The sequence below is a fragment of the Dreissena polymorpha genome, chromosome 1, assembly GCF_020536995.1.
Source record: "Dreissena polymorpha isolate Duluth1 chromosome 1, UMN_Dpol_1.0, whole genome shotgun sequence".
Lineage (NCBI taxonomy): Eukaryota > Metazoa > Mollusca > Bivalvia > Myida > Dreissenidae > Dreissena > Dreissena polymorpha.
The window spans coordinates 202,063,365-202,076,489 of NC_068355.1; the positions used below are offsets into that span (position 1 = coordinate 202,063,365).

General features: G+C 35.9%; 1 protein-coding gene across 1 annotated transcript; it reads right to left on the reverse strand.

Annotated features, from left to right (window-relative positions):
• Nucleotides 1-354: 354 nt before the first annotated feature.
• Nucleotides 355-12,629, reverse strand: LOC127864628 (uncharacterized). The gene is made up of 3 exons (XM_052404481.1): nt 11,504-12,629; nt 2,989-3,294; nt 355-1,569 (listed from the first exon to the last, which is right to left on the reverse strand). Exons 1-3 carry the CDS (start codon nt 11,751-11,753, stop codon nt 1,148-1,150), a joined length of 978 nt encoding a protein of 325 aa, XP_052260441.1. The 5' UTR covers nt 11,754-12,629; the 3' UTR covers nt 355-1,147.
• Nucleotides 12,630-13,125: the final 496 nt, after the last annotated feature.

Sequence of the window (13,125 nt, forward strand, 5' to 3'; positions counted from 1 at the left end):
TGTGTCTGTGGTCATATAACAAGTGATACTTTAGAATGTGGTAAAATAGTTTCTTCTACCTGTCCATCTATTTAATTAACTTATTTAAACTATGCTAGAAGATATTGTTATTTGACGCCACGTATTTGAGAAGATTTAGTAATAGTGAAAAACGTCCATATCGTAATCAAGAGATGGGCTTTTTATGTTTAAGACAATCATTTGCTCTACTACAATTTTTGAATTTTAACGTCCATTCCATTTGTAATATTCTTAATTATATCAATATCATGTTTTACATCGATTATTTGAGTTTATGTCATTTACATAAGGTCCAAGCAATACAGATTTATGTAAAATACTTGCAAACACATGTTGCTTCGGTGTAAACATATTTATTCAAGAATGTGTTTGCAGAATAAGTTACAAACATTTTAAAGTTTATAGGATTGGAACGTTAGCCTAAGGTTCGTTAGTCGGGTTCCTTTCCTACGATGTTCGTGTCGTTCTGCCTTTAATGAAATAATAATCTGAAAAACTGACAGATATGAAAGATAAGAACTTAAATAATGATCAGATAAATGCTGTCAAAATACCGAATCGGGTTCAATGCCAAAAATAAAGTAATTGTGCGCATACTTAGTTTAGTTTATTCACACAGGCACTTCATCTGTAGCTTAAATGTATTAAACTCTAGCTTCAAACTTGTCAATGGCATGTTAATTCTTTCATATTCAGTCACAACCAATGACACACACAAACAAGAAACATAGAACAAGTATGATTAGGACATAAATGAAAACAATGTTGGACGTTGATAATTTTAGAATAATCGTATTTATTTGAGCTCGATTGCATAGAAAGCCTAAGGCTTATTTGAAAAGCTCTCGAGTCGGTTTCCTGGGACATTAACCAGTACTTTGTGTATATGGGGGGAATCTAAAGAACGCTCCCACAGTGGGAATCGAACCTTTGACCTCTCGATCGCTGGGCGAACACCATATCCGCTACACCACTGCGACCTGTGATGGAATTTTAATTCTTTCATATTCGGTCAGAACTAACTGACACACACAAATAAGAAACATAGAACACGTATGATTAGGAAAGAAATGAAAACAATGTAGAACATTAATACGAGTAGGGCGTTCACTTCGTTGATGTGTCGTCAAAACACCAACCCTGCGGACTCAAAGCACTCTTTCGTTGTAGAGATGAAGCATATTTTACAGCTGTAATCCGCGTGCTTCCTACAACAGTGGCACCTCAGTTTGCATAACTTCGTGAACAGCCCCTCGAATATTCGCAACCGTTTTGACAACACCTTACACCGCGTTTCTGGCGTCAATGTTTTAAAAATTGGCGACGCCTCAAGTTCGTTCGACTTCCGCTTTATCGCAAGTTCGAGCACTTCCTCTTTCAGTTTGGTGAGTTTGTGTTTGTCGGCTGCGCTCAACATGTTACACAGCCCGTGCATCAGGGGCTTCTCGGCCTTCTTGCAGCGCGCGATCATGTGGCTTTCACACCTCGAAACGAGGTCATGGTCATTGTAGTCCGCGGCGATGCGTAAAACTTCGTGTACGTTCCCGTCTGAAACAAATTGAATACTCAGTAAACAATTTATGAAACTCCCCGGAAAGAGTCTCAATTAAATATGTTGGACCACCGTCATTTTCTTATTTACGCTCGACGAACTAGTGTCGGTGCAGGTACCACGGGTAGTCTTAAGTACACTACAATGGACGCCGGGTACGGAAAAGAACGCTTCTAGGCACCCAGCCATGCCCTGGGGTACTTTGTAGTATACTAAAGAATACTTTTTAGTAGCACCAACATCTACAATTCCAATCGAGTCTTCTTAACGGCATGTGACCCAACGCCGTTGCTTAGACATACAACACAAACCTTGACGACTGCGTTATATTAATAAAGAAACACCCGAAATAGTATCACGAGAAAACTTCGGACGACCATCCGTTTTACTTGAGGCAAGTGACGGATTAGCTATACAGTACAATAAAACTCAGTACAACCTTACACATATACAAATGATTAAACATAGCGTTACCACCGTTGAACGGAAAATGCCAAGATTTGGAAGTTCACGCCAGTTAAAGGCATCCAAGATTGCCAGTTCTCCAAGGTGCATAATGAAATTCAAATTGTAAATGAAATAAAAAAACTTTTAATATAATAAAGGCAAAAAATCAAAATGTTAGAGGCATTTAAGCCTCTTCTATCAGTAGCTGCAGTACTATCAATAATTGTCTTAATTTTGATAAGTTATATTTCAGTGGTAAAATATATCACATGGTTGCTTAGTCCAACCGATCCAACCAACTAATTTATGTTATATTTCAGTGGTAGAATAAATCGCATGGTTACTTAGTCAAACCGATCCAACCCTTTTCTTCCCAAATCTAATAAAATAAATAAATAAATGAAAACAAACTTTTGTAATCATAAATGCGCACAATCTCAAGTGTATCTTCTGGTTCATTTTTTCACTTGTCATAAATAACGACCAACGGATGAGTATAGTAATTTTTCTCCTAGTCAGTCCTCGCCAATATTATGTTAACAAAATCCCCCTTACAAAGTACATTTAAATGTTAAAACTAGCTCCAGGTAAGCAACGAAGCAAAAGAGGACTATTTTTGTTAGCACGAGGTTCCGTATGTATGGCAGGTTGACCAGATACCAAATATAATCAAATTGAATCTTCATCTGCATCAGCAGGAAGCAACCGTTACAATAGGTTCTTGAGAAAAAACCACCAAGAGTGTCACATTTATACAACTTGTAATTAAGTTGTTATAATAATGTCAATAAAAGGTTTGTAAATATTTATAAAATAAGTGTCAAAGCAAATGAAAAACAATACTAATAGAAAACCACTTTTTTCGAACTGAATGAAACATATAGAAAATTTCGACGCATGTTAACATAACTTGCATTTGATCATTATAATCTTACGCTGTTCTCTGATCTATTCAATAGCTTACAAACCTGTCAATTTGACGTCCAATGCCTGTTCTCTGAGTTTCTGGAACTTTGTTCGTGTTTCTTCTGATAATTTTGAATACTCATGAATTCCAGAGACCTCGAGAGGATGAATCTTTGACACGCGGTCGAACGAGACGTTATACAGGTCCTTTATATTGTAATTTTCCGCGCACAACAGGATGTTGACCAAAGAACTGTATGAAGTGTTTGTATCCTTACACTTGGACAGCAAATAGTTCTCGCACTTCCGGAGCAGAATTTCCACTTGGTATTCATCTGCCAGGCTAAATACCGGGAAGACCGTGTCGTCTGCAACACCAACAAATTATAAGCATACACATATTTTGTTGTAAAGAAGCCGAAAATCATTGGCATCAATATCATGATCGTTGCCATTGAAGCACTGACAGCTAAAATATTCTGAGACAATAAAGCATGTCCTTGAAAAGTAATCTTGTGTAAATAAAAATCCTTTATATTTGTTTTAAAAGATAAGTAAAAACCCAGAAGCCTGCGAGTGCTGGATATACACGATTTAATGTGTTATTTAATAATTTGTTACATTTCATGACTAAGATTACACTGTACATTTTAGAAAATTTGCTATTCTGATGGGCGTATCTCATCAATGTAATGTGTTTCTTTTAACCCTTTGCATGCTGGGAAATTTGTCGTCTGCTAAAAAATGTCGTCTGCTGAATTTCTAAAATTAGCATTTTCTTCGATTTTTTTTCAAAGAATACTATCAGAAAAGCACACAGTTAGGATCCCGATGAGACGCCACGTTCTGTGGCGTCTCATCTGGATCCAAACTGTTTCCAAAGGCCTTCAAAATTCGGTTCCAGCACTGAAAGAGTTAAATAACCAAAGATGTAAGGCACGATTTCTGAAACTCGCGCATTGACTTACTGGCGAACATCCAAAGCTAGGTGTGTTTTAAGTACTGAATAGATTGTTTTGACACTATTCGGGACGACATAATTGCAATCCTCATAAGTACCATGCGCGTACCGTTTATAAATTACTTATACAAGACTAAGTTGGGTGTAACCTACTCTATTACATTTTAAACATTGTGCACACCCTACATATAGCATCGGAGCATCTTAAACGGAAGTAGACCATTACATTTTCTTACATCACTTAAGACATCAAACAACTCACTTCCTTACTCATATAAATCATATAGTGCTAAAGTATGTCGAAAAGACTATGGGTAAAATATATTGCGGAATCCAAATTAACACAGGTTGTGCACTAGTTTTCTTTATTAACTAAGTAATCATGGTAATGTAACAAAATATTCGGTCAGTTTCGGAAATAATATGCTGTTCAAATAACATCTAGACAACTTCAACTAGTTATTAGTTATTAAGTTAAGTATGTATGCTATTAAACATATACATGTAGAGTATGACCTCAATTTAAAAAGTCGATAAGCGAGACGCCATGGAGGTTTTTAAATGTTTTCTTTTTGTAAACAATAAGTATGCTTTCATTGTCTCAAAAGGCAATCGATATTGCGAATTGCACCACACAAAGGCAGAACTTGTTTAATTGTACAGTTTGCGGCGTTATAAGTTATGTGTTTGATTAAAATGCACAATCTACCATTATCAGTAAGGAAACATGAATTGAATCGCTCACATGGTATCAGACTTGGTGTCAGTTTGGTACTAATTATTTTTCCCTATTTCCCTGAAGAGAAATTTGATCTCTGATAGTACACAACTTATCTTTGATCTAAATGTATTATCGATAGTTATTGTTGATGTTTGTTTTTCAAATTGTCTCTTCTTTCCTATGGAGACATTTGCATTTCATGAAGCCGCCAGTTAATGTCATAAAACGAAATGTATTTGTGTTTTGATATATGGAAATTCCCGGTAAGTTGAGAAAGCACTTACATTTTATGCATTAATAAAACTATTTGTGTAGAACTTTACCGTGTATTTGTAATCTGGTGAAAATAAAGAGATTTTAGAATGATAAATTGACTTCTGAATGAGCTGTGTTGTATGTTTTCCAAAATAAACGTGGTATGTCTACGATTTTAGGGGCAAAGATTATATGAATGCATGTTTCAAATGTCATCTTTATGTGGACAATTTGAGAGGATACAGGATGAAAATTAGACTCGTTTTGGGACAACGGAGCTTAATACATGTGCTTTAAGTGCTTAAAATGTAGTGCCAGGGACCACATTGTCCGCCTAGACTGGATTTTCGTTAAGAAGAGACTTCCTTTAAACGAAAACAAATCCATAAAAGCGGAGTGTCTTCCGTGAATTGTTTCTGCTAACGACACAAGCTGATATGGGACTATACTTTATGCCCATGCACTTAAACGACGTTTTCCCAGAGCAAGACACAAATATACATAGCACGAAACATCAGCTGCACATGCAGGTAAAACATAGCACGAAACATCAGCTGCACATGCAGGTAAAACATAGCACGAAACATCAGCTGCACATGCAGGTAAAACATAGCACGAAACATCAGCTGCACATGCAGGTAAAATATCTTCATAAATCAGATCATCCGTTATTTATGAAGAGGAAAACGTTGCCAAACAGTCATACACAAAACAGGTCTTATCCAACTATGACTATGTTCTGGAGAAACGCCAATACTTCTCTGCTATGACTAATCACCTATATAAAATACTAGTTTAAGGTAGTACCCTGCATATATATTTAATCTAAAATCTGCCAGTCCGTTCGTAGATCGGATGCCATTACAAATCATGTGTTACGACGATCATAAGGCTCGCTATACGAAATTTTAAATATAATTAATATATGACTTATGTTAATAAATATCTAAGTGACTTTACAATCACCAAGGGTATTATTTTGTGAAAACTTATACTGATGAGAATCAAGACATCGTCCTAAAATAACTAAGACTTCTCAAGTTCTGATAAGTATAGGGACAACACTTCGTTATAAACATCAACAAGATAAGTATTGATGCAAAGCATCAAAGGGCGTCGGGAATTTCAGTGTAAAAGGCACTCCATGAAGATACATCCAACGATTTTTTTTTCTACTGTAAAAAGTTATATATTGGCCGATTATTTTAAACAAAATAGAAAAAGATACTGGTATAACCGTAATATATGATTTTGTGTTATAACCACAAATAACCATTATCTATGATGTTGTGTTATAACCCCCAAATAACCATTATCTATGATTTTGTGTTGTAACCCCCAAATATTTAATAGTTCATTTTATTTACATTGGTTTCCTTTTTTTACTGGCATCCGTGTGCAGTTTTCATTAATGGAACAGAACTGTGTAGGGTTTAAAAACTCTGCTTCATTTTCTAAGCGTAATTTTATATTTTTCTCACCTTCAAGGGAAGATGATTCTGAACTTATTCTTACGTTGCTCATTTACGATAAGGGTTGAGTACTCATTGATATGAAAACACTGTAGAAGTTTGAGAAAAAAAATTGAATGAAAACTGTAAATTGCATAAAGAAGCTGCATTTCACAATACTTTTAAATTCAGTTAAAGGTCATAATAGATTTATTGCTCCGATATTCATCATTTTCAATAGGGTTCGAGAAATACTGATATAAAAACACTTAACAAGTTTGGAAAGATTCAGACGAAAGTTGTGAAATCTTTTAAACAAGTGGAAATTCTTAATTTTCTCAAATTTAATAGAAAAAAAATCTGGACTTATTGTCCCGATGTTTCTCATTTTAAATGAGGTAAAAATGCTCATTGATATGAAGACACTGTAAGTTTGGAAAGAATCTGATGAAAAATGTTGACATATTCACCTACCCAAGCAGTTTTTCACTTTTATTTTTAAATGCAAAGAGACATAATTCTGGACTTATGGTCCGATATTGCTCATAAAGGGTTTGGGTTGGGTCCTCATTGATAAAAAAAACTGTGCAAGTTTGGAAAGAATCGGATGCAAATTTTGGACTTTGAACAAGGGTTTCAAAATTTCTCAAATTCTAAGGAAGATAACTATGGACGTAATGGTCGGATAATGCTAAAGGGTCCATACCACCTGGATAGTAATACGTGTCGCGCTTCGCGCTCTATATGTGGTTCTTAAAAAAACTCCGAGGAGTGCTTGACTCTAGGGAAACGGGTTGCTGGGACACAGCTCCTCCTTGATAAGCGGTTGCTTCCTTTATCGCAACTCATTGTTACAATCAATAATACGTGGTAGGGATAGTACTTAGGGCCTATGATAGACAACCATAAAAATACAGGGATAATAGATGTGTTGTTTGCATTTACTAGTATTTGTTAATATAAAAACACGTGTATTTTTATGAGATATTTAAGTGAGGTAAGAAATTTTAATTAACGTTGTCACAACGCGGCATCCATTAATTTTAATAAAAATGTCCAATTGTAGTAAAATGGATTTTAAAATGTCTACATCAAAACAAAAAGTTAACATAGAACACAAATAAAATAATTTGATTCTACTGGGGCTCGAACCTTGGACCTCTCGAATGTGAAGCGAGCGTGTAACCACTACACTACGGAACCGCTTGAAAAATCACTTTTTAACTAAGATATTAATAAGTGACTGTAGTGTAACGGTTATCAATAAAGCAATAAACCGTATAATCGCTGTCGTCTTGTAAAAATTGAAGAAAATACGCGTTAACCAAAACTCGAACAGCAAAAGTCTGCGCTATTGTTAGAAAAACCACAAAAAAAAAACATATTTTGATTATGTTTTGTTTTTATACAAAACCAGAAAGTTTCACCGGTTCGCATATTTGCCCAGTCCCTGTGATCTTTTATTATTACCCAGTCCCTGTGATCAGTTATTAATTAAAAGAATATGCTTTGCATTATTGGCAATAAATGTTTTAGTAAATGAAATAGGCACAAATGCAGTACTTATTTACACTAATTTACACAAAAAATCACCACTATGCAAGATATTCTGACAACAAAAATAAATACATTGATCCGAAAAATAACTTCTCCTTCCATAAGCGAAAAAAAACGTATTACATACTAGTCGCCGCTCTTCAGTGCGAAGCCAATAACAAATGTTCTCCGTGCACCAAAATGTATTCATATGTCTTTAAAAATCAAGACGACGAGATTATATTGATTTAAGCGTAATTTTAGTCATAACATCGAGATATTACAATTGTTGCAACACAGAAGAAAAACCATGTCATCTCTGTACTACCATTCGTATAACAGGTAAAATGTCGGCAGAATTTGCCAGGCACTAACATACCAAACTACTACGGATGGACCCATATTTGCCAGACCAGCGCTCTGTTCAAAAAGGACGTTTAAGGAAATCTCATGGACGGAAAATTCCCACTGGATAAAACTTAATATGCAGTGTGTTTATAAAGAATGCAGGTACGCATATTGCTTGGTCATTTATAGGTGTTTCATTTATATTAAAACATCTTTGTCGCTGTAAGCAGAAGTCTGGAAATAATTAGCAGATTTCATATGACATTTAAGTCATACTTTTTCACCAAGTAATCATGCGCATATATGCCAGGTTTTTCCGTTCTTTAAAAAGTAATGCCATTGCTTTGTTGTGTTCCCATACTTTAAATAAGCCCATGTATTAACACAAGACTATTGCCAAGCAATATATGTCCCCTACCGGCTCCACCATTGTCAGAATTTCCACCATTGTCAGATATTTTTTAATTATTTGTTGCCATAGCAACCAGAATTGTTGACGTAAGAACAAAATAAAATGACGTGCATAATGTCCATATTGCCATCTATCCATGTTTTAAGCTTCATGAAAAAATATTAAGAACTTTTAAAGTTATCGCAGGATCCAGAAACCAACATTTTCAGCAGTATTTCTAGTCTATTTGTTGCCATAGCAACCATAATTTTTTGACGTAGGAACAAAATGAAATGACATGCATAATGTCCATATTGCCATCTATCCATGTTTCAAGTTTCATGAAAAAATATTAAGTACTTTTATAGTTATCGCAGGATCCAGAAAAGTGTGACTGATACTTTCCGCTTAAATTGGATTTTTGCTAAGAAAATACTTTATTTAAACGAAAATGTCACATAAGCGGAAAGTGTCGTCCCTGATTAGCCTGTGCGGACTGCACAGGCTAATCTGGGACGACACTTTACGCACATGCATTAAGCCCAGTTTTCTCAGAACAGGAACAGGACACATATTATTATGCGCAATGTAACAATTGGTTTTGTGCGTTTTAGTAGATGTTCAAGTTGATTTTTTAATATGGATGGTTGACGTCTAATAACATCAACCTTCAAAATGATATGATATAAATGCATTGCTGTTGTGTGTTTTTTACCAGGTTTTCCGAAGGAAAAAAACAGTTATTAGATTGGCGAATGTCGGCGGGCGGAACAAGCTTGTCCGGGCCATAACTTTGTCGTTCATTGTGAGATTTTAAAATCATTTGTTCACCATTATTAGACGGTGTGTCGCGCGAAAGAATTACAACCATATCTCCGAGGTCAAGGTCACACTTTGAGTTCAAAGGTAAAAAATGGCCATAAATGAGCTTGTCAGGGCCATAAGTACATGTATGTCATTCATTGTGAGATTTTAAAATCATTTGCCACATTTATTCACCATCATGGGACGGTGTGTCACACGAACGAACAACCTCAATATTTCCAATGTCAAGGTTGCCACGACTAAAAATATAATTATTTTGAAACAAAGGGGGTTAATTGTAAACTATCAGTTCAGTTTAAGTTGTCTCCCTTTATCAGACTTTTTTCACATTGAAAACCTGGTTTTGTGACAATTTTGTCCCTTGTTTGTTCATACGTTACTTATTTATACTGTTTTTAAATGGATATACCAATGTATGCCATATCCGCTTCATACTGAATAATAATATTGAAAGTTAACTATAAAATATGCGTTTCGAACTGATCAACAATAACAACACAAACATTGATTGTCGTTTTAATCATTATAGTATAATAATAAAAGATATTATACTAATAAAAAAATGAAGAAAAAAAATGATACAAAATATTATAACTCAAATCAGCCAAGTCCACGTCTAGTAGTAATATTCTTTTTTATATCGGGAGCGCCCCCCCCCCCCCCAACCCCACCCCCTTGTCAATTCTGGTGCGACAGGTTGTAAAAACACAGTACGTGGGCACTCGAACCTGGAACCCACAAGACCACGACGCCATAAAGACCAACTTGTTTGTTATACTTCACCGCGAATCGGTTATTTAACACCCTTTACCTGCAGTAACATAAGGTCTTTTTTCGCGAAACTTAAGGTTTGAAATATGTTTATCTACTTTTCAATTAGCTAATTTTTAAACAAACGTATGAAACAAACAAGATAAATTTCATTCTAGCTATATTTTCATACATTGTTTGCATACATTTTATTTAAGAGACTTTACCTGTTATGAATCCTTTATTTACAGCTCTGTTTCAATTAGAGTCAAAATCAATGTTATCTGAATGATTCTTTAATGTAACAAATATAGACTAATGCTATTAAAGGGGTACTGCACAGTTCAAAGCTGGAACATATGAGCTTCATACAGCACAGTCCGCTTGCGTGGATATTTCCATCTCTGACCAGTGGACGGAGTTACATGGGCTCTAAGAGCCCACTGTTGGCACCATTCTTACATCCTTTTGAACAAGAATCCGCTTTCTTTTTTCCCTAGACACCAAGTACTGGTTCTGGTTCCAGTAAACGGACTCGAGAGCGTTTTAAATAAGCTTGAGATTTCCATGCAATCGAGATAAAATAAATATGTTTAAACTAACAACTCTAACAACACGTTAACTTCAAACCCTCGCTCACTTTACGCTGACAATATTCGTTCCTTATCCAACACCTGTAACTTCACAGTCGACTCCATCTACTTCATCCAATCCTCTCTCACTCACTCCATGCATCCATCCCTTCCCCCATCCTTCCCTCCATCCCTCCCTGCATCCTTTTCTCCATATATACACCCGTTACTTCATTTTCGACTCCATTTACTTCATCAAATCCTCTCTCACTCACTCCCTGCCTGCCCCCCCCCCCCTCTCTCTCTCTCTCTCTTTCTCCTCTCTCTCTTTCTCTCCCCCCCCCTCTCTCTCTCTCTCTCTCTCTCTCTCTCTCTCTCTCTCTCTCTCTCTCTCTCTCTCTCTCTCTCTCTCTCCCTCTCTACTCCTTCCTCCTTCATAACTTTACTCACTAACATTTATATACTCATTCACCTCTCTCTCTTCTCCTTTACATCTCTTTACATTTTTACCTCCAAGCTAATTATCTTTTCCCTTCCTTCTTCACAGTTCTACTCATACACCTCTATCTACTCCTTCACTTCTCTCTTTGTTCATTTCTCTACGCAGGCACCTCGTTTCTCCTTCACACCTCTCTCACGTCTTTACCTTTTCACCTTAACCAACTACCGCCATAAAATGCTATTCTTACAACTGTACATACTTTCGAAACAGTTTAGGTTACACTACACTAAAAGTTCACCTGGTAACATTTTGCCGAAATACTAACCTGTCAACGCTTTCTGTGTGTCCGGATACAGGCACAGTAGAAACTCGACAAAATCTCTGTACACCTTTCCCGGAAGTGGTATACACTCGGCGGAACGCTCTCGGAAGTCCGACTCGAACATCCGCCTAAACACCGGAGAGCAGAGCGCCAGGACTTCCTTCGACGCGTACAATTTTCGGTTGTCTACATCGAAGACTACGCTTGAGGCAACGCCGTCCTGTTGAGAAAACCGCGTGTCTTGTTGTTTCATGATGACGTTTTTTCTGGCGTTGTTTTAGCGCTTGTTTACGCAGTTGCAATTTGAAAATATGTCTACACTTAGCGTTATACTCTGCTGTTTTTTTACTAAGTTAAATTGGAGTAAAACTTTTGTCTTTAACGGAACAAAAAATGCCTTACTTAGCATTGGCGTTGGTTTAAAGTTGCATGGTCGATTTTAAATACTAACATTCGTTACTCCATTATGATTTTGGTAGAGATATATTTTGAAGTTTTACCGACATGATTTATCGTAATTCACCTTAATATAAAACCAATCTCTAGCAAAGAGAAATTCAAATTAAATAACACAAGTATTATGCTATTGTTTTACACATTTTCGAACAATATTTAATAAAGAGCTGCAGCAAATATGTCACATCCACTGTTTTCTACTATATACCGGTAGTCCATATACGATTTATCCAATTGCCTATTTCAAATAACCTCGACTTGGTATCCAATTACATTATTTACCAGTCCGTTTTCTATATGCCCTTCCTTTTTCCGTCATATAACACAAGGAAAAAGTATACTTTTTAAACAGCTTTTTCAAAAAAGATCTTTTAAAGCTCTATCGGCCTTATGTTAAATTTACCATGAAATTTACTGCATTTAATATGGAAGCAATTTAAGCTCACGTCGATGTCTTTAATTTTCATAATATCCAATGTCCTTTAAATGTCCCATAATACGTTACAAATCGCGTTTAAACCAAAACAGACAAAGAAAAACATAATAGTTCGCGACTACTCAAGTTGCCAAACAATATAAGTACATACACTCCTAAAAATCGTCGAAGCCATAAATAGCTTCGAAAAACTGAATCAAATTCAAACGCCTGTTATCAATTCGATCCGATTTAAACCAAGTTTTAATACACTACTCTACCGATCGTGCTTATTATCAATTGTTGAATTCAGCGCGTTTATTTACATTGACCACAATATGTTTTATGTACAAATGTTCTGTTCACGATAAGCCATTATCTACTATTGAATTGCCAGAGAATGCGCTTTACAATTAAACTAAGTCTCATTGAAGACTTATCTGAATTCCGGAGCGTGATGCCGATAGAGATTTTACGAGTTGGGACCGTTGTTCAAGATTGTGTCAGTCATTTGCGATTCTTTCACTTTATATCGTCAATTAAAAATTCATTTAAAAGATAATGATCGTCGTTGTGCCAATCGTGGAAATATGATAGTAGTCGTTGTTATCGTCGATGACTTTTAACGGAGAAGATTGCGACGGAAATGACGCCGACGATGATGATGATGATGATGATGATGATGATGATGATGATGATGATGATGATGATGATGATGATGATGATGATGACGACGACGACGACGACGATGATG